This window comes from Enhydra lutris, unplaced genomic scaffold (assembly GCF_002288905.1).
Source record: "Enhydra lutris kenyoni isolate GAN:26980312 unplaced genomic scaffold, ASM228890v2 scaffoldscaffold12, whole genome shotgun sequence".
In the NCBI taxonomy this organism is placed as follows: Eukaryota; Metazoa; Chordata; class Mammalia; order Carnivora; family Mustelidae; genus Enhydra; species Enhydra lutris.
In genome coordinates, this window is record NW_019154096.1 from 39,799,071 (window position 1) to 39,820,670 (window position 21,600).

At 47.7% G+C, this 21,600-nt stretch overlaps 1 protein-coding gene across 1 annotated transcript in view; it reads left to right on the forward strand.

The window, feature by feature from the left end:
• The window catches only part of LOC111145192 (WDFY family member 4), a 293,576-nt gene that overhangs the window by 25,374 nt on the left and 246,602 nt on the right, over nt 1-21,600 (forward strand). The window contains exons 3-11 of the mRNA XM_022499912.1: nt 3,907-4,021; nt 4,886-4,992; nt 7,056-7,190; nt 9,422-9,611; nt 11,437-11,626; nt 11,931-12,088; nt 13,550-14,002; nt 16,365-16,469; nt 18,223-18,413. Coding sequence (XP_022355620.1) covers nt 3,907-4,021; nt 4,886-4,992; nt 7,056-7,190; nt 9,422-9,611; nt 11,437-11,626; nt 11,931-12,088; nt 13,550-14,002; nt 16,365-16,469; nt 18,223-18,413 — 1,644 coding nt within the window. The remainder of the gene's footprint in view (nt 1-3,906; nt 4,022-4,885; nt 4,993-7,055; nt 7,191-9,421; nt 9,612-11,436; nt 11,627-11,930; nt 12,089-13,549; nt 14,003-16,364; nt 16,470-18,222; nt 18,414-21,600) is intronic.

A 21,600-nucleotide genomic window follows, 5' to 3' on the forward strand; every position in this document is an offset into this window, starting at 1 on the left:
AGGAGTCCCACTGGTTGAAGACGATCTAGATGCTTCTGAGTCAACTGCCTGCAAATTGGTCTTTGAGGGGTTTGCCAGTGCAGGGAGGAGGCACAGGAATTTTTTAGGAAGATATCATAGCAGAGTTCTTAGTCCTGGGGAGGAAATAATCTTACCAGAAATTCCCAGCCGAAAGGACTGATGCTTTCTTTCCAGGTGATAGCCGCTTTCCAGAAGGCAGCCATAAATTTCTTAGCTATGCACATGCTACATGACTATGAGTGAGATAACTCAGCTCTTCATTCTGCTGCTTACCTGCTTCTCTGGGCTTACTCTCCTGCCTCAGCCTTCGTTTCTGTAAAGTGGGAATAATCGTAAAAATATTGATCTCAAAGGGTTGTCGTAGGATTAATGGAAGGAATGCACATAAGTGCTTGGTCCAGTGATTGGCACAGACCCAACATGCAATACGTTCAGCCATCAATCTGCGTGTTGTGGATTTCATCATCATGTGTTCACTTATCGAGTATTCATTGAAGGTCTACTACAGCATCGAACACTCACCTAGCATGTCTGTAGTGGCTTTTTAAAAAATAATTTATTTATTTATTTGAGTGAGAGATGGAGAGCGAGTGAGCATGAGAGCACAAGTGGAGGAGGAGGGAGAGGGGGAGGGAGAACCAGGCTCCTGGTGGAGCAGAGAGCCCGATGTGGGGCTCGATCCCAGGATCCCGGGATCATGACCTGAGCCTAAGGCAGACACCCAACTGACTGAGCCACCCAGGCGCCCCTAGCATGTCTGTAATTTCAGCAAAGTTCTGATGAACTGCTTTCTTATTTACAAAGGAAAGGGACAACTCTGTCCATTTATAGGGCAGACAATAAAAGAAGTATTACAGGTACAAAGTTTTGTTCAAAACAAAATAAATATTCCTGTACTCACCACCCATATAAAAAAAATAAAATATTTCAGATAAACTGAAGCCTTCTGTGCATGCCTGCTAGAGCTCAGTCCCCTTCTGCCCTCCTCTGGTGCAAACCCCCATCCTGCTGAGTTATCATTCCCTGTGGGGGAATATATATGTATATATATGTTCCCTGAACATATTATATGGATACAACGTGTATTATGTATATCCAAATATATATATCCAATATATAGCCATGTTATACAATAATATGGATACGTTTTAATAATCATAAGTGATATCATTATGAATTTTATAGGTAGACTCACAGGTTTTTCTAGACTCAAGACTGTACTATAATTATACAACTTACTTTTTGCACCCAACATTCTATTTCTGCATTTACCCATATTGATTCATGTCTCTATTTCTTCTTCAGTTCTATATTGTATCCTTACATAAGTATGCCACAGATTATTCATTCATTGTTCTGTTGATGAACACTGAATTTCTTCCAAAATGTCACAGTCACAGATACGGTGCATAGTAGTTTGTGTTCCTGTCTCCTTGTGTACACGTGCTGGCATTTCTACAGGGAATATGCCTAGAAAGGAATTGCTGGGTCATAGGATGTGTCCCCCTATAACTTTATTGGATTGGATGAAATACTCTTCAAAGGGATTTTATGCACGTTGTGCTCCGTCAGTAGATCATGGGGGTTTCCTGGTCCTTTCCCACATTTAGTATTGTCAGGCTTCACATTTTTTCCAGCTGGAAATATGTGACTGTCTCACTGTGCTTTTAATTTGCATTTTACTTACTATTATTTCCTGATTATTTTCCTAATTTGTTATTTATTGTATCTTTTATAAGTTACTTGTTTCATTTGTCTGTTTTAAGAAAATCAGAGTTTTTTTTAAATTAATTTGTGGGAATCTGGATGCTATTCCTTTGTCTGTTATATGCATTCCAAATATTTTTTACCAATCCATGGCTTGTTTCCTTTGTACATAGCATCTTTTAATACAGAGAACATTTCTTTTTATTTATTTATTTATTTTCAGTATAACAGAATTCATTGTTTATGCACCACTCCCAGTGCTCCATGCAATACGTGCCCTCCTTAATACCCACCACTTGGCTCCCCCAACCTCCCACCCCCCTCCCCTTCAAAACCCTCAGATTGTTTTTCAGAGTCCATAGTCTCTCATGGTTCATGTCCCCCTCCAATTTCCCTCAACTCCCTTCTCCTCTCCATCTCCCTATGTCCTCTAGGTTATTTGTTATGCTCCACAGAGAACATTTCTAAAAGGTTTTTACTCTTTAAGAAATATGGTATCTACAGCAAGGAAACACATTTCCCTCTGGAATTTTGATGCTTTTCTCACTTTTTCTAGAAGGAGGATCTCAGGTTTAAAGAACTCAGTCACATCTTTGGGCAGGAATATAATTTAATATGGCTGGTGAGTAGGAGCAGTGGACAGCAGTCTAGCAAAACTCTATTTTGTGGAGGCCACTAATTGCCAGGAAACTGGAAAGAGGGAGTTGCCAGGAACTCAAGTCCGGTGCCAAGAAGAGTCACTCCACTCTGACTGTTGGTCTGGAGAGAGCTCTCCTCATCCTGGGACTAGTAAACTTTGCCTGTGATGACACAGGAGAACAAAGGGAGAAGATTCTAATGAAAAGCAGATTGGGAGGGAATTCTGAAATTCTGAATTCTTAGGGCATCCTAAGTGGAATTTTAAAATTAATGACTTCTATTAAATAGTATCCTAAACAATGAAAGAAAAAGTCCAAGGTGAAAAGAGGACCAGATAGGATAGAACTAGAGAAGAAACAGAGAAGAAAGAATCTTAAATAATTAAAAAAAAAAAAAAAAGAAAAGAAATAGGAGATTAAAAGGGACCACAACCACTTGGACTCAGAAGAATTTCCCGAGCCTGGACCTAAGCTAGAAAACCAAGGAATAGATGGAGAAATTTCATTTCGTGTGAATTTCAGGTTTCTGTACAGTGAAATCAAATAATACCAAATTAAAAGGAAAAAATGACAAATTTGAAAAAATCATGATAGTATTATGGACCAAGTGTTAACATTTTTTAGTATGTAAAGAGCTTTTTAAAACAAATAAGAAAATAGTGAAAACCCTGATAGAATAATAGGCTGAGGGTAAAAACAGGCACTTCAAGAAGCATAAAAAATGTTCATCTATTTTGGTAATCAAAAGACTGCGATTGAGAGGAGATTTTTTTTCTTCTATAAGCTTTCTCATTTAAGATGAAAAAGCATGACAGTACCCCATGCACTTAGAGAAACTAGTCCCCTCCCATGGAGCCCCTGGAGAGGCTAATCAGGTAAACTTTTTCTGGGGAATGAGTTAGTAATCTGCATCAAAGCAGTAAAATAAATAAATAAATGAATAAATAAATAAATAAATAAATAAATAAATAAATAGCATGTTCTTGTAACTTGCAATCCCACCCTTAGGAATTTATCAAAGGAAATAATTTTATGATTAAAACTTAGATACCTGCACAGGGTTTGAGAAGCATGAAGCATGCAAGGGTAGAATCAGAGAGGTAACAGTTGATGGGGTAAGGAAGTTGAGGGAGAGGGGAACCCAGAGAATCACCCTTGGAATTTCTCACTAGGGCACCTGGGTGCTTGGTAGAACCATTCACAGAGACAAGATACACAGATCTGGGAGGAAGGCAGTGGTTTGAATTATGTGTATTTGACACTTCAGGAGCACGAGTTCAGGGGACGATGCTCAGCGCCCAGTTGGATGTGGGTTTGGAGCTCAGCAGAAGCTAAAGAATTTATAGGCACTAGGGTAGGAATACAGTGGAAGGTGTGTTAGGGTAGATGTTAGGGCAGGTGTTTCGGGGGCCTTTGGGGTACACCTGGGACAGTAAGGTGACCCATGGGTTTGGGCTGGCAGGGAAAGCGGCAAGGCGATTCTCATGCCTTGCTTTGTCACTTTGACATCTTTGCTGGAATCCTGTTTATTGCCCTTCAGGCCTGGGAAAACTCCGTGGGGATCATCTGCTTTCCCAGTCTCCAAAGGCTGGCAGAAGATACTTCAAACCAGCTTGCCCAAGAGATACAGAAGGCACTTGTGGGAAAGCCTGCAGGTAAGAGAACACTTGATGGAGAGCAAAACCATCTTGCATGTTCCTCCCAGGACCCCTATGAAGCTCTTCTCTGCTTTCCAGGGGAGTCAGACTGGTGCCTTCCTGAGAGTGCCACAGGCTCACTTCTGCTGTCGAGGGTGTTGGGAATGAAGGGAAAGGTTGGCAGAGGAGAGGAGAGGGATTTGCAGAATTCTGCTGCTCCTGGGAGGGACACACACACACACACACACACACACACACACGCGCACACACACAACCAGGGTCTCTGGGAGGGGGCGTACTAGGATATAAGGCACACCTGTGTGTTCAGTGAATAGCTCAATCCAGAAAAGACATAGAAGCCAAAGCGAAACATGTTTTCAGTTTTGGGGCTCCTAACTTGAGTTTGTCTGCTCCTATAGCTGGACCCTGGAGGCTGGGCAGAGTTTCATGGTGACACAGGGCTGAGGGGCAGGAAGGGATTCTAGGGGGAAGGAGTATCTTGAGAATGGTGCAGATTGCAGGCATCTCTGCAAAGTAAGGGGCTGAAGGATACAGAAAGAGGGGTGAGGACTCTGGATTGGGAGAAGACCAATAGCTGGGGAGCTTCTTATTATTTGGTAATGGAGAGCCATTGATGGTTGTTGAACAGGCATGTTGACATGATAAAGAAGGTTCCCCCCGGAGATTAATCTGGCGGAGTGTGAGATGTTTGGTATGGTTTCAGATGGCATTGTGGAGAGGAGAGGAGAGGAGACAGAAGTGCCCTAAAGATGCGAAAGCACATCTCACGGGAAAGGAGGCCAAGGGGAGGGAAAGGAGTGTGGGCAGGTCATTGCCCCGCCCTGCTGGTAACCCTTTCTCCCCTTCGTGTGCTGTTGCCAGAGCAAGCCAGGGAGGCAGCTGGGCAGTTGCTGCGGTGGAAGGGGGATGTGGATCAGAATGGCTACCTGCTCCTGAAGTCAGTATTTGTGCTCACAGGGACAAACTCGGTAAGTTTCAGACCCCGTGGGCCCCACTCGGGAGCTCTGTATCTATGTGCAGCAGAAAGTCCCAGCAAGGGGCAGTGGCATGTCTCAAGTGTGTCTTTTTTCCTGTGATACTGATTTATCATTTCTCTTGCCCTATGTCCCTTCTGATCTAGAACATGGACTTGAGCAGCTGAAATTCATTTTGGAATTCTGCTTTTTTTCAGTTGAACAGCTGTGTGTAACCTTGGGCAGATTGTCACCTTTCTGGGACCCAATTGTGTGGCTAATTTTAGAATAGGGGATAATGCCTTAGTTCTAGGGTTAGTGCAAGGATTAACAATGGCTGATGTGTACGGACGGTTTCCTGTGTCAGGGCAAGACAGGTGTGTCCTGTGCACCCTCCACGCCCTCTGAGTAAGACTGTGAAGCCACTTTAGTTACCAACCTGTGTACTTGCTGTCTGTCTGACTCCGGAGCCTGTGCTCTGAGCCACTGCTCTTTAATGCCTCCTGCTAAACTCAGACCGAAGGAGCCCACCTTAGGCACCTTAGGCACCTGTCCCATGCATGCCCGGAGACAGTGCCTGAATGAGTCTGACTTCTCTTCCATCCCTTCCCTTCCTACGGTACAACCGTCCTGGTTGCAGGCATGTCCTTCCTGTGACTGCGGATGACTGTGTCCTCTTAGGCAGAAGCAGTGCCCGGGAGCTGTGGCTATCAGCAGGAAAGGCCAGAGGCCCTGGACAGGGCAGGCCCAGAGACTCGTGTATCTAGTGAGAGTGCCCACGGCACGCCAGTCTGGCGCTCAGCGCCAGGAGCAGCAGGGAACCAGATGGGGGCACGACTGCCCTGAGGCTAAAGGTGGAGGAGACCTCAGCCGGGCATCTGAAATAGTGGTTGGAGCTGGGGGAGGGGGTTGGCGTGCAGTCCCTCACTGGGGGAGGGTCCCTGGCCTTTGCTCTATATACCTCCTGGAACACTACCCACGTGGCAGCCTGAAGCACAGAGAGGGAGCTTTTCTGCCCCTGGAGCAGGACTGCTCACACTCTGGTAGTAAAAATTAACCTAAGATCTTGTCTTCCACTGTGAGCCACCAGCCTGCAAAGCAGTGAGACAAGTAAGTAGGTGTATTTTAGTGGAGTCCGTGCAGCGTGGAGGACAGAGGAGCCCCCCTGAGCCAGGCTGCAGGAGAGCCAGGTGTCCAATACGGGTGTCCTACCACTACCATGCCCTGGAAGCTTCAAGGCGGAAGGATAGGACCAGCATCCTGCTTTATATTCCTGGTTCTGGCCCAGACTGTGCATTCTTCCTTTCTTTTTCTCATTTTGCCACCGTGTGTGTCACCTTAGTCAGCTGGGTGGAAAGTTGGGTGGACAGTATGCTTTAGATTAATGCCATATGTGTGTATGCACGCACACACACACACGCAGACCTTGCTGCTGCCATAACCCCGGGGAAGCTTCTGGCTGAGCAAGTGGAAGAAAGGCTCCAGAAAGTTCCATACCGAGCCTGGTCCCCTCTCTGCCGACTTCCTGTCTTCTCCCCTCTGGCTGGCCGCTCTGGTTATCAGTGCTAACTTATAGGACTGTTTCAGTCTTGGGGAAGTCTCAGATCTGAACAAGGGGATGGGAAGGTCCTTGATCAGGTCCTTCATTCCGGGTTTTCACTTGTTCTGAACCATGCCCTCCCGATTGTCCAATTCCCTAATCAGGAGGCAACCTACCCAAATCAGTAGTGTAATCGTGTAGGAAAGCCCTTGTGTTCTGCTCTATACCTGTCCCTCCCTCCCTCGTTCCCTCCCTTCTTTCCTCCTTTCCTTCCTTCCTATTACCTATCCTATAAAAGATGGAATGTTTATTGAGCACATAGTATACACTGTATAAATATAATCTTCACAGCTGCCCTAGGTGGGTCGGATGATTGTCTTTGGTCTTACTTAAGAATGTGTTGCCCGGAGAGAAGATAGGATTTACCCATGTTCCCAGCTAAAATGGTCGCAGGGACTGGCTGGACCATGCTGGTCTGGGCCAGAGGGGTGCTCCGCCGGCTCTGCAGCCGTGGGTCAGGTCTGCGCTTCCCTTGCAGGAGACGCTGGGCAGAGTTGCTGAGTCTGGCCTTCCAGCCCTGCTCCTGCAGTGCCTTTACCTCTTCTTTGTCTTTCCTCTGGAAAAGGACGAGCTTTTGGAGAGTGATGTTCAAGTTCAGAGGATGTTTGTGCAGGTGAGTGAGAGGAGGGCTCCCTAGCCCTTGGCCAAGACCTTGCTCTGCTTCTTAGAGATGTTTTCATCTTACTCAGTCATAGCCCCAAAGTAACTCTGTCCTCCTGGACGGCCAGCTCATCTGTTGGTCCCCAGGCTCAGCCAATGCCAGCAATCCTATGCATTTGGAAAACGGATGTTCTTCTCTTTCTATCTCATTCCTCCCTCTATTGATAGCCCCTTGTTCTCCCCCAGAAAAGCACGCAGCTCCTCTTCCTCCTGCACTTGGCCCCTGCAGCTCCCCTTCCTCCAGGGTGCGTTCCCAGGCCCTGCCTGCCCTCCCCAGCATGTGGAGTCCCCGTCCCTGGCCCCCGCGTCCTCTGAAGACAAGCAGGCTAACTGCACTTGCATAAGGGTAACCAACATTTCCCAAGTATTTCCCTGTCACTCCCCTCCCCCACACCTTGCCATGGCCTTGCATCTGTCCCTTCCCCAAGCCCTCTCTTCCATTCCAGGAGGAGTGTAGTACTACAGTTCTGATTCCATGTCAGCTAAAGCATGGTCAGTGAAAGTGGTAGTGGGTGAGGGGCTGGCATTGGGACCCTGGGGATCTGGCTCCCAAGAACACTTTGTGAGGTCACCTCCTTCCCCCTCCCGGAAGCTATCTCAGGCTGCTCAACATCAGTGTAATTTCCTGGTGTCCTTCCCCATTTTCCCTATCCTCTCTAACTACCAGCAGTAGCTTTTTTTTAGCAGAACTTCTCACCTCTTTCCCTGCCCCCTTACTGGCCAATTCTGCTTTCTCAGGCTCCCAGATGCTGCCGTCTCCAGAAGACTCCTCCTGCCTCTCTAGAGAAGACCTTGGCAGGGGCGGCGGGTGGGAGGGAAAGGAGGGCCCTGTGTCCTGCTCATCTTTCTGCAGCCAGGGCCTCAGGGTGCCGTCTCACAGAGCAGGTGCTTAAGAGCTTTTGCAAATTTCCGAGTGCATTTGTGCATTGCACGCGCGCATTCATGCTAGAATCCGTGTGAGAGTCATTCTCAAGCCAGAATCATCGTTATCCGAGGTTATCTCACAAGTTCACTTATGGTAGGTCACCCCTCAAGCTGCATTTGTTGGAAGCTTGGGCATCATTTATCTGTATATAAATCACATTCTCAGTGGTGGCAGGATGCAGTCCTGGGCACTTTGACAAGCCCTTACCATGTGGCTTTCCCGTGTCCTGCAGAGAACTAGTGCAACCCTGCCTTCACGGTTCGATCCATGCATGGGTAGAACACGAGCCAAGTGATAGGCCATGGCTGCGTTCCTCGGGGCTTTCCTTATTTCATTCTGCAAAATTATATGGAGCTCCTCCCAGACTGGTGTTTCCAGCAGCAAGCATAGTACCCTCTCTTGTAGAGGGGACAGAAAGATGGGGAAGCCAAACAGCGGAAATAATCATGTGATTAAAGAGCAGTGCCCCGATTTTTTAAGTGCTCTGAAGGAAAAAACGGAAGGTGTCCTGGGAAATGAGGACACGGGGACCTGATTTAGAGTAGAGGATGAAGGAAGGCTGTCCAGAGGAAATGGCACTGAACTGGAGTGGAAGGTTGTAGCAGAGGTGTGAAGGGGAAGGAGAGGGGACAGGAGCAGAAATGGTGTCGAAGGGTCCCATGGCCAGCAGATGGGGTCTGGAGCTCAGTTCTGTGGCTGTCCAGCTTGGACTCTGTTACTGTGGTCAGAAGGGGCTAATAGATTCAGATGGAAGGAGCTGTCCATATCTGCTGAAGAAGGAGATCTAGTCAGACCACCCAGAGCCAAAGGGAGGACTGCACACAATCACCTGAGAGAGGAGGTGGGGCTGGTCTGCACAGAAGTCTGTGAGCTATGATTTACCCCAAGTGGCAGGACCATATCAGAAGTCCCTCTGGTAGCCACTGGGAGATGGTGGGAGAGGAGGCATGGGGCCCAGAGAGGAAGTTCTAGGATAACTTCTGTGTAAAAGAATGACTCTCTGAGTCAAACCCTTCTTTGTCATTCTGAATTGGAAAGGGTAAAAACTGCTTGCATAAGATTAGGAGTGCAGACCTTAGCCCACCCCTTGTCATCTTTTCTAGATGGTGCTTCTGACCCTGAGGCTCTGAGGCAGAGGGTGACCCATACAACCCATCCTTTGCCCTGAGATATACCTTTGGGAGCTCTGGAAAAGGAGGGAGGGAATCTGTTACAGGAAGGAGGCTTCCTAACTAGGCATCTTTATTTTTTTCCTCCAGATGTTGCTGAACATTTGCTGTGAGTCTCAGGGGCTGGAGAAACTTCTATCAGGAAATGAGCTTCAGTCTCTAGTGATTGCCACTACCTGTCTTCGGGAACACAGCTGCTGTTTTTGGAAGGAACCCACCTTCTGTGTGCTGAGGGCAATCTCCAAAGCCCAGAACCTTGACATCATCCAGTACTTGCAGGGTATGACCCCGGGAGACTGGGGATGGGATGTGGGCCCACTTTCTACAATGAGACCTTGGAACCAAAAAAGGCATGGACAGACAGCGTCTTCACGGATGCCCATCTTGGCCTAGTAGATGACCCTTTGCTTGGTTTCCTTCATAAGAGTGTGTTTATTATTTATTTTGGTGCTGCCTCGGAGGAGGAAAGGAAAGGGGAACTCATTTACTGCGCACATGCTGTCAAACACAGGCTGTGCTGGACCCATTTGTGTGTATCTCATCTGTGTCTTTGAGATGGATATTAATGCCATTTTGTAAAGTGGAAAATGGGGACCAAGGGTGGGAAAACTTGCCCAGCTCCCAGCTCACAACCCTGAGAATCACTTCTAAACCCAGAAATGTCCAATCCAGAGCTTCCGGCTCTGATCTGGGAAGCATATGTAGTGCTGATGCCATAGATTCTGGAACCAGACAGCTGGGCTGTGGACTCCAGGTCTGTCCTCCTGTTCTCATAGCTCAATGACCTCGAGCACTCAAGTGCCTGTGTGCCTCAGTTCTTTTATCTGTAAAATGGGGGTAGTAAACCCTTGCCCTGTGATCGGTCTTCTCTCTGGGGCCTCTTGTAACAGCGGGGCATCAGCTGGGGACAGCTGTGAGAGTTCAACAAATCCACTATTGTAACTGAGCCTGGGACCAAACGTCAGCCCTAGGTTAGGGATTCAAGGTAAGGCCAGGGCCCAGCAGTAATGGCCCTTAGCTGAGCTGGGCCTGAGATGATCAACAGCCCAGGTAACCCCCACAGTCTAGAGTCAGAGACCCTTGAGAAAGAGCTGTGTGTGTTGGCGGCAGGTATCTCTCACTGTACCATTATTAACAAAAGAAAATTCGGACCTCGGTGGGGGAAGCTGCTGCCTGGAGCACTGAACCCAGGACTCCCTTAGGTTCGGAATGAGTAGTTCCCATGGAACTTCCAGAACTTCTCTTCAGAGGCTGAAGAGAAGTTCTGGAAGAAAGGGCTGGCCTGGTGGTTCCCTGTAAAGCCTGCAGCTCTTGGGGCTGACCTGCCCAGCATGCAGACTTTGGGGGGGCATCTGAAGCCTTGTTGCTGAGGAACAGAGCATGTGTGATCTTGTAGACAATTTTCCTGAACCACTGGTGTGTATTTCCTGGCACTCAGAAGAGCCTTCCACCAGTGAAAGAGCTCTAAAAGTAGTGATCCCTCAAATTGCAAATCCAGTGACCTCTCTCTTATGATTCAAATCTTCGTGTGGCTTCTCACAGCTCTGGGTAACTGACAAGTTCCATGGCTAGGGCCCACACTTCTGGGCCCTGGTCCTGCCTTCCTCCCTTCCCTTGCAGCCCACACTTCTGGGGGCCAACCCCCCTGGGTACTTCAGTAGCGGAAACACACCACCTTTTCGTCCCTCACTTTCTTCAGACTCCCGTATCCTTCCCTGAACTTTTAATCAGGCTGATTTCTGTGCATCTTCTGTGCTGCTTCCTTAAGAAGGTCTTTCTCAGTGCCCAGCTCTGGCACTGTGTTGCTCACGACCTGACAGACCCGCCCGTCCCACCCCTGCTGCATGCTGGGAATTAGGAGCAGCCGGCCAAGACACTTCCTTCCTCTTCCTGTTTCACCTACTTTCCATCTGGGTCTACAGAATGGGACTCTTGGGACGGCACTTCCCACGGGGGAAACTTCTTGACTCAAGACCCAGTAGAAAAGTGTTTTGAATTAATTCGCATTTACATCTTGATATGTACAGTTTAAAGGAGGGCAGGGAGCAGACGGCTGTGGCAGAAAAGCTACGGCCTCCAAACTCAATAAGGTTTTCTTCCTGCAGCCATGGATTGCATCAAGCTCTCCCTTCAGAACCTCTCCAAGCTTGCGGACAGACTCCCCGCTCCTGAGGTGAGCGAGGCAGTGAACCTCATCTTGGGCTTTGTGAAGGACTCCTACCCTGTCTCCTCAGCTCTGTTCCTAGAGTTTGAGAATGGAGAGGGCTACCCTCTGCTCCTTAAAGTGTTACTTCGGTAAGTGGTTGTCCTTGGTGGGGGAGAAATAGGTCTTTTGGGATGGGTTCAGCCACGAGAAGCGCCCTTCCCATGAGCAAATGCTGTAGCTCTTCACATGGATTCTGAGTGCATGTCGTTATACCCAAGGCTGCCATTTGCCGAGTAACTTTTATCCAGGGTGCTCCCCTTGCCTTTTGGTGCTGGGCTGGTGGAGACCTCTGGGGGACTGGCATTTCCTCGGCATCCCTGTGACGAGTGCCATGAGCCAACATGGCTGCCCCGTCCAAGAAGCCCATGGAGCTGGCCTCGTCTGTTCCCACAGGTATGATGGGCCAACGCAGAGCAAAGTGGACCCCCACCTGGAGGAGCTCCTTGACCTGGTGGTGTGGCTGACGACCTGTGGGAGGTCAGAGCTGAAGGTGTTTGACAGCGTCACGTACCCTCAGCTGGAAGGCTTCAAGTTCCATCATGAGGCTTCTGGTGGGTCATCTTATGTCTCTGGGGGCCTGGCAGTGACTGACACTGTGCCCTGCAAATGCTACACTGGTCTTACTGCCTCTTTGTGGAGAAATGAATACTTGGCTCCTGTCAGGGATTTTGTTGTGCCTCTGTGGATATTACCTATGGATTTAAAATCTCCCCCTTTTAGATTTGTTTTTTTTAATGTCTTGGTGGGTTTTAAAGGAAATGTTTGCTTAATAAAGACAAAGACCCTCTCAGGTAATGGAGGGAGCCTCTGACCTCCACCTCCACCTCTGCTATGACGTACTCTGCAACATGTGTTCCTATACAAGGACTGATGTCCCCAAGACAGCCACCCAGGCTCAGAGACAGGGCCACCTCCATTCTTTGAGATTGATTGGTTATTTGATTGATGAACTCTGGCAGCAGAGGCACCAGTGGGACAAGGCAGGTATCTGCTCCCTAAAACATCACTGTAGAGACAGTCCCACATATATGGAATCATGATCTCCTCCGTAACTGGCTGATAAATGCATTGGGGACAATGGTGACACCAGGCAGGTGGGTCAGGTCTGTCCGGGTTACTCAGAAAACTCTGCCCAGAAGGATCCATTCAAGTGGGGTTTCAAGGCTCAGAGTGGATCGCCCAGGTAGAAAGGAAGAGGATAAAGTTCAAAGGCAGAAAGTACAGCCTGAGGAAAGACATGGGACCGCACACATCTGGGTGAGTCTGGGGAAATGGGCACAGAGACGGGCACAGACCAGAGCGTGGTTTCAGGAACATCTCTGGAGTCTGAGGCAGGGAGGGCCGGAGACAGGGAGTTCTCTGATGGAGAGTCTCCTGGGCCAGAAAAGATGAGGCTTTACCCTCGAGCTGGAGAGAAAGGAGGGGATGGTTTCTGAAGGTGTCTCTGTTTAGTCGCTTGGCTAGAAATGAAACTGACTTTGCTTAGTAATCTTTAACATCATTGAATTTTAATTGATTAAAACCAACCCTTCAGCCCCGCGCTCCCCAAAGGAACTATAATGCGAGACAAACCATATAATTTTAAATGCCCTGTAGCCATATTTAAAAAAAAATAAGAAGAAACAGGTCAAGTTATTTTTCATAGTATATTTTATTTAACCTAATATATCCAAAATATTACCATTTCAGCGTGTGGTCAATATAAATAATTGTTAGTGGTGTTCTTTACGCTGCAGCTTAGAAATACGCTGTCTATTCTTACACTCATAGAACACACCAGTTGGGTGGCTATATTTCTAGGGCTCCGTGAGTCACTATGTCTTGGACCAGTGCAGCTCTGGCCTTACTCACACTCAGCACAGCCGGCTTTTCTGGACTTCTCATAGACATTCACCTACAGGAGCTGGAAAATAGAAACTATAAATGGTATTTCCCAACAGTAATGCAAGCATGTGTTTCTAGGCATGGGCGGGAGAAATGACCTGCAGGATTATTCCCTCTTTCATCTTCAGGGGTGACTGTGAAGAATCTTCAGGCCTTCCAAGTCCTACAGAACGTTTTCCACAAAGCCAGCAACCCCATCCTCTGCACCAAAGTCCTAGCAGCCATCAGGATCATGTGGGCCTGGAACGCCCGTAACTTCTTCCTGCTGGAGTGGACCTTGCAGCCCATCTCGCAGTTTGTGGAGATTGTGCCCCTGAAGGCAGCCCCAGTGCAGAAGCAATTCTTCCAGCTGCTGGAGGCCCTGGTCTTCGAGCTGCATTATGTGCCCCATGAGATCCTGGGGAAGGTGCAGTGCCTGATCAAGGAGAGCCCCGAGTCACCGTGCTCCCTGGTGGCCCTGCAGAGTGTCCTCAAGATAGTTGGCAGGGACCTTCTCTTCACTGACATCTTTCGGGACTCTGGTCTCCTTGGCTTGCTGCTGGCCCAGCTGCGGAAGCGGGCCAAGATCCTGAGGAAGTCAGGTGCCTCCCAGGAGTGTCGGGAAGGGTAGGGGAGCAGGTTGGTGGTGGGGGGGGGAGGGGTCTGTGTGCCATTCTGCCGCCCAGCAACATAACAGAAAAAGTGAGTGTGCCCATGTCACCTGGAATGGGGGTGGTGGTTGGAGAAGGTATCTTGGGGCACATGGCTTTGCAGAGTGGACAGTCCTCTATTTCCTGTAACCAGATTGATCTTCCCCATGAAGAGGCCAGAGAGATGGGTGTACCTTTAAACAGACTCATGGGGCTAACTCAGGACTGGTGAATTCTCAGCTTGCAGATATTTCCTGCACTGAATGGTGTCTGAGTATGTAGATGGAGAGATGTCAGGGAGGCAAGGGTGCTCCCAGAGTCCTGGGGTTCTGGCAGGGCAGAGGGTATGGCATGTGTGTGTTAGGGGGTCAGCTGGTACACAGCCTCCTTTAGGTGCTATCAGGCCCAGTGTTCTCCCACCTGGAGCAGTGATCACTGCTATCCAGTTTCCCCCTCCAAGTCTTGTCCCACTTCTTGTGTTTTGTGTCCTTTTGGGCTCTGCACCTGTGGCTCCTTGGCAACATCCCTTCACCCCTCCCTTGGCCCTGTGCTCTTAACCTCAGCAGCTTCTGCTTCCCCCCGGGGACTCCAGGCTCCCTTCTGTCCAGGCAGGAGTGCTCGATGGGCCCTCTCACTGCCTGACCACAGCCCCAGGCACACACCCTGATGTGGTTTGTCCACGACCCCCACCTCCACCAACCTGCAGATAGGAGCCAAGGTTTGAGAACGCCTTTCCCAGTTCTTCTTGGCTTTCCCGCATCTGCCCCTCTGGGCTTTCAGCCTGGAGAAGTCACACCAGGACACTTAATCCAGCCACTTACCTCTCCCCAACATTTGGCCTTTTCTCCTACTGCACTGGGTGAGAGGGACTGAGGGCTGTCTAGCCATTGGCTGCTTTTGGAATTGGGCTTCAGACTCAAGCTGATGTCATCCGTCTGTCTGTTCCCTGGGCCTGTCTGAGGGGAGGAAGCTGAGGGAGAGAGTGTGGGCACTGGGGCAAGACAACCCTGGATGGAAATCCTGGTTATGTTACTTAGGAGCTGAGTGATCCTGAGCAAGTTCCTTAACCTCTCTGAGCCACTTTCCTCCTGTTAAATGGGTACAAGAATGTCTACATCATAAGGATGTGGTCAGCATTAAATGAGGAAGTACTGACGTCCCCTTGCTGTGCCTGGAGCATCACAGGTGCTCAAGGAATGTTAGTTGTCTTCTCCCCTGCAGCTTCTGTGGCAGTGCATGGAGGACTGAGACAGACAGGCAACTCTGGGATGCCTGGAAGGACTCGCATCTCCCTGGGAGTGTTTGTAAATCGGGTCAAGATGGTGGATGAGGAGCTCCCTGCTTTACATATCTGGGCCTCTGGGCTGGGCCTTGGAGACCATCCCACCACGTGCTTTTTTCCACTGCCCTTCACACAGTGTTTTTGTTTAATGTTTCTGTGGTACCCTACTGTGTAACGCTTCCCAGCAGCCTACTGTTGAATTTGCTTTTAAATCCCATCTCCAGACCTATGACCATTCCCAGCAGAATTTGAACTTTTTTGTGAGCTGATGTATCCGGTCTTACTTTGTGCTTTCTATTGTCATAGTGTTATAACGCTAGTTGTATTTCATTGTTATAGTGTCTCATGTCTAGTGTTTCTGTTGTTTCTTATTTTTCTTAGATACTTTGTCTCTTGGTTAATAAACTCTACCTTTATCCACTCATTCAATCATTCCCCAAATAGGTGTTGGGCTTCCCTCTTGTGTCAGGCACTTTTCTGGCACTCAGGATTCAACAGTGGACACACAGGCCTGGTTTGCCCTCATGAATCTAATGGAAACACCCATCCATTCCAGAATCTGGCAAGCTGCTCCACACCTCAGGTGGGAGCTGGCAGTCCTCCCTCCCAAGCATGAATGGCAAAATACAAAACTGTCCAGAGGAAATTCAAAGAGGTGGGCTTTGGACATTGTGTAGAGTAGTGGTTCTCAAAGAGTGGTCCTTAGACCAGCTCCATTAACATCATCTGGGAACTTATAAAAAATGCAATTATAGCATCCCACCTAAGACCCCCTTAGCTAGAAATTCTGGGGAGGAATTCCAGCTTCCGATTTTAGCATGCCCTCCAGGGGATTTTGTTGTGCTTAAGTTGGAGCTCCAACGGTTATAAGGAGTAATAGGGTGACTTCTTCTGAATTAGGATGCACACTCTCTTAAAATAGAAGCATTATGTTCTCATTTCCTCGAGAGTATAGGAAACTAATGGAATCAGAGATTTGGGGTCATACCAGGTGTACTAAAGATTTTATGTATTGCTTCTTAAATATGGCAGGAAACAAAGAGTCCATGCTTGGTGTTCAGGATACAGAAAGAGAACTGACCTGTGTGATGCTGAGAACTGTGGTCACACTTCTGAGAGGCTCAGTACGGAATGCAGGTAAGCGGGGGGGGGGGGGGGCACCAAACTCATTTTGTCGCTGCTGGGCAAAACATTAACTGTCTCCCATGATTTATGTCCGTGTTGCCAGGTTTAGCCAAGGAATAACCAACATGAAAGCTGTGGCTAATGTCCTTTTGCTGGTTGATGTCCAGTGATCATCAGTAACTTGGTAGACATCTTGGTTGACAAATTTTACTTTTAAGATCATTGAATAGGGTTGGGATAGAGATATCCTAAAGTTATGAGACCACATAAATTACCCTCTTTCAAGTAAAATCTATGAATATCCTGCTGCATGGACTAAGTTGCTTTTCAAAAAAAATCAGAATTGTAAAACGTAGGTAAAGAAAACTAACCATTTTTAAGAGGCTTCCAGCCCCTGGTGAGCTCAGTAGCTCCATCCATACAATACATTTTTAGCTTCTTATGATCCTGTGACTTCCATGTTTTTTTAATTTGGTGCATTAACTATGCATGTGTATACGTTATGTTATGAAGCAGATGTATCAACAAAGTGACATCATTGGTTTGGTGATTTGGGGTGTTTTTATCTGAGCCCCTCATAGATCAATGATACCAAATGTGAATAATTATTTCATATCCAGAAACTCTGTAATGTTAGACTATCAAAGATTCCCTGGCGGTACTGGTTAAAATGCATATTCCTAGGCTCACTCCCAGAGATTTAATTAGCAGCCAGTCAAGGTAGAGCTCAGGAATCTTTTTTTTTTTTTTTTTAAAGTAGGCTTCATGCCCCACATGGAGCTCAGTATGGGGCTTGAACTCAAGTTCATAAGACCAAGAGTCAGATGCTTAACTGAACGAGCCACCCAGGCAACCGAGGGAACTACGTTAAAACAGTCTTCCAAGATGATTTCCATGTAGGGATGCCTGGCCCATAAGTGGTGAATTCCTGTCTCATTGAGCCAACCAGCTCAAGTCTACATCATGCCGCTTGAATGATCCGGTTACTTCCTAGTTCTTATTCCACACATGATCACACCACATATCAATCCTGCAGAGGAAATTCTTAGGATTACTTTTAAACAAACGTATGCCACTAGTCAAACTTCTTTCGTCCGTCCCCCCACTCCAGGAAACTAGCTCAGAATTATATATGTTCATAACTTTAATTCTGGTTTGTTTTCAATACGAATTTTGGCAGAGAAGAGAGAGAATTGCCCTTGGCCCTGGATTAGGGTATGAACTGGCAATAAAGGATAGAGGTATGATCTAGTTAGCGTTTATATTAGGTAGGTTTCTAAGAAAAATTCACTGAAAAAAATTTTTTTAAATCATTTTTTTAATTTATTTTCAGTATAACAGTATTCATTGTTTTTGTACCATACCCAGTCCTCCATGCAGTCCGTGCCCTCCCTAATACCCACCACCTGGTTCCCCCAACCTCCCACCCCCCCACCTCTTCAAACCCTTCAGATTGTTTCTCAGAGTCCATCACTGAAAAATTTTTAAAAAGAAATTTCAAAAGCAGAATTTTCATTGAATAAAAAAAAAGGTATTTTGTTTGTTTTTGTTTAATTTCTCCACAGCTTCAGCTTCTCTTTTCCTCTTCTCATTGTAACAGTGGGTATAGATTTTGAAAATAAAAAAAATTCCCTATTGGGCAGAGGACACACATATAAAGGGCACAAAACACACTTGGATGTTGTAAGAAATAGCCTTCTTGTCATTAAAATGAAGGTGCTGAGGCCCCATGGCTCTAGCCCCATACTGTCTGTCTGGTCCTCAGTTGTCCTCAAAGACCATGGCATGGTGCCCTTCATCAAGATCTTCCTGGATGATGACTGGTACCGGGGAGCCTCGCTCAGCATCCTGGAGCAGCTGTCCGTCATCAATGCTGAGGAGTACATGAGCATCATTGTGGGTGCTCTCTGTTCATCCACTCAAGGCGAGCTGCAGCTGAAGCTGGATCTTCTGCAGGTGATGTCAGGTCTCCCTTTGCAATGGGCTTGCCCGCGGACAGGTGGCCAGTGACGGGCGTTCGCACGGGGCATTCCCTGGGTCACTGTATTGCTAGCTGCTATTGCCAAGGAATCCCACATCCTTGGTAGCCCTGTCGGGCGTTCCCTTTCTCTGTCTAGTCCAACCAGAGGTGGAGGGGGGTGCCATGCAGGGACCACTGTCACCTGCGCATCTCATCCAGCCAGGAGACAAAGGAGCACGGAGAGTTGCATGAGGTGTTCTGCAGGCTGCAGCCCTGCAACGGGCTCACTTCTGTTCAACTTTCTTTGCGCACAACTCATTTGGATATGAGGGGAGCCAGGAAAGGTAGTCAGGCTGGGTGGCGACTTCGCATCGACACAGTCAGCTGGGGAAGTGGAGTCTGAGTCAGTGGTGGCCAAGCAGCCGCCTTGTTTACTTGACCAGCATTCAGTGAGTGTCTACCTCCCGGCAGCGGAGGGCCTGGGACACACGGCCATCCGCGAGCTCCCAGACTGGGGCTCACAGGAAGTGAGCCATCATTGCAGTGCTGTGTGGTGATGCCCTGGGAAGTACTGGGCACAGGCTTAGCCATGGGAGCAGAGGACTAGGAGAGCCCAGTCCCGCCCCGCGTGTTGAGGAAGGCTTGCACAGGGGTTACTGGAGCTAGGATGAGGATGTAAGGGGCGGGCAGAGACCTGGCCATGGAGGACACAAGGGGAGGAGTAAAACCAGGGTGTCCCTTGTGGGTAATCAAGATGAGTGTAGGTTTTTGTTTCTGAAATACTGTTAAGGATCATCAAACAATCGTAACACCTGTCCTCACCACCATCCCTTCAACAATTCTGTTGTTGTCGCTCTTCCATTCCTTTTGTCTTTGGGGCCTTACACATTTTTAAAGATTCCCTTTCTTTTGTTGTATGCTGTTGAAGAGAAGAGCAGAGGAAAATGCGAGTATCCCCCAGGGACCTCTCACATACATGGGCAGCACAACTCCATGCACAACACACGCTCGTGTCTCCGTGACATACTGCTTTTGATCACCGGCGAATTTAAAAAAAAATACAGAGTTGCTCTCACTTCCAAAATTAAACCAGCAGACTTACTCAGCCATGACTATTTCTGTACAAAACCCTTTTAACATTTAGAGAATGGTGCTTGGTTTCTTTTACCTGCTTGCTTCGCCACAGAGCCAGTCAGTGTCACGTGACCGCCGGAGCTGTGTGTTCCCATCGCCACATGGCCTGAGCCGGCGTGCTTGGCGTGGCCAAGGCATCACAAGAAGCCAATCCCAAAGGGACAGAATGACCAAAATTACCACACATTTCACAGATGACCAGAACCAAAGCAGTGATTCAGTTGTAGGGCCAAAGAAATCAGCTTTAAATGAAATAAAACCAGACTTACGTGAAACAAAAAGTTAACTGTCTTTTGAAAGATAAAGATAGAGTCCCATGATCATGTGAGGTAAAGGGACAGAGAGGGCTGTGTGAGAGAGAGTAAGGGGGAGAGAGATATCAAGAACTAAAGGCAATTTACAGCTTGGGAAGACTTTAGCTTTCTGTGATCCAGTCTTAATGTTCCAGCATAGACATGGCCAGAAAGCATCTAATACAAATTATGAGTTGAGCTTGAGTCTAAGACTAGTGACTTAAAATCTGGGGATCTTTCCTCTTTAGGATGCTGTTATTACATTTTTTTCTCACATGTCTGTCTTCAGCCTGATTCACATGAGCCTTATGCTGATAAGCAACAAAGAAGGCATATGACCAAAGTCGTGAGGACTTGGGTTTCCTGGAGGATGAATCATTGAAATCCCCATCTGTTTCTGGCATTTTCATATTGCAAGTCCGATAGATCCACAGAGGGGAAAGTTTTGACTTTCCTTTGCTTGGCGAGAACAAGTGTTTCTGTGTCCGTTCCAGAGTACTCTGCTTTGCTCATGAAAAGTTCATCTTCTTTGCTGTGTAGCCCAGAGGCACCTTATTGGAGTCCTGTTACCCTTGGGTAATAGGACTGCATTTCTAGAATTAGTAATGTAAAGTCTTTCTGGTGTTTTACAGATTCAATATAGTTTCAGAATCATGCTATCAAGGGATTAACACTGTGTAAGCTTATTTAACAAAGTCATACCCTGTTGTTCAATGTGCCATCTTCTCCGTGGGTGCCAGGTCACTGCTGCGCGGTTGCAGGGTGGCGCCTGGAGCTGCCTAGGGCTCTCCCAGGACCAGGGCCATAGACATACTGTTGCTCCGGTGGGTGGTGCGGAGGCGTGGGGCTGCTCCCGCCTGGCCCACCACTGAGTCATGGGAGTGACTCTCCAATGTTTGCTGGAGTCTGATGTAAAATATGTATTTTTTTCTAAACATCTTGGGAATCCGCTGGAACTTTAGAAACAAAGATGGCAAATTAGCTCTTTCTGGCTGGATCTCCCTCTTTAGAAGCTGAGCGTGGACTCTGCCCAAAGCACTGGGCCTGCAAAGTGAGTCAGATGTAGGATGAGGGGGAAATGATGGGAGTGGGGTGGACTCAAAGGTAGACCTCCCCCTCCAAGGTTTGCCATCTCTGACATGCGTTTCTATCCAGGTGTGACCTTCACTTCCTTCACTTCCTTTCCCTGAGGCAGTTGGGCAGCAGCTTTGGAGGAGAGAATTCCTCCAGAAACACCCACCTTTGGGCAGTTTCTAAAATCCAGGTGGCACTTTCATACCAACACACAAGCACATGTGACTTCACCACCTAATCCTGGCAAATGATAATTGAGTTAAAGAATAATGTAAGCAAATGAATTTCCTCCCCACTGCCAGTGGGACTGTGATTGGGTTATGCACAAATTCAGATTGATCTGCTAATATACATTTAGCTGTTCAACTCTGGGCTTAATCACATTACCTCACGAGTCTTCCAGCATGACACATGGAAAATTATGAGGAATAACACATAATAGAATGTGAAATAAATCCGGTTAGTCCTAATGTCGTTAACGCTTTGCAGCAGACATCCATTTTATAGATTCAAGCTGGAGGGATACTAACTCCGAGACGATGACATGGTAACTGAGTTAAGGAGGAGAAAATGTGCTTAACGTTGACCTTTCTTGAAATGTGTCAACCCTAGCCTGATTACTTTGACTTCAGCTGATTAAATTTACTCCCTTCTGCAGGCTTGCAAGCCCCGGTGATGCATT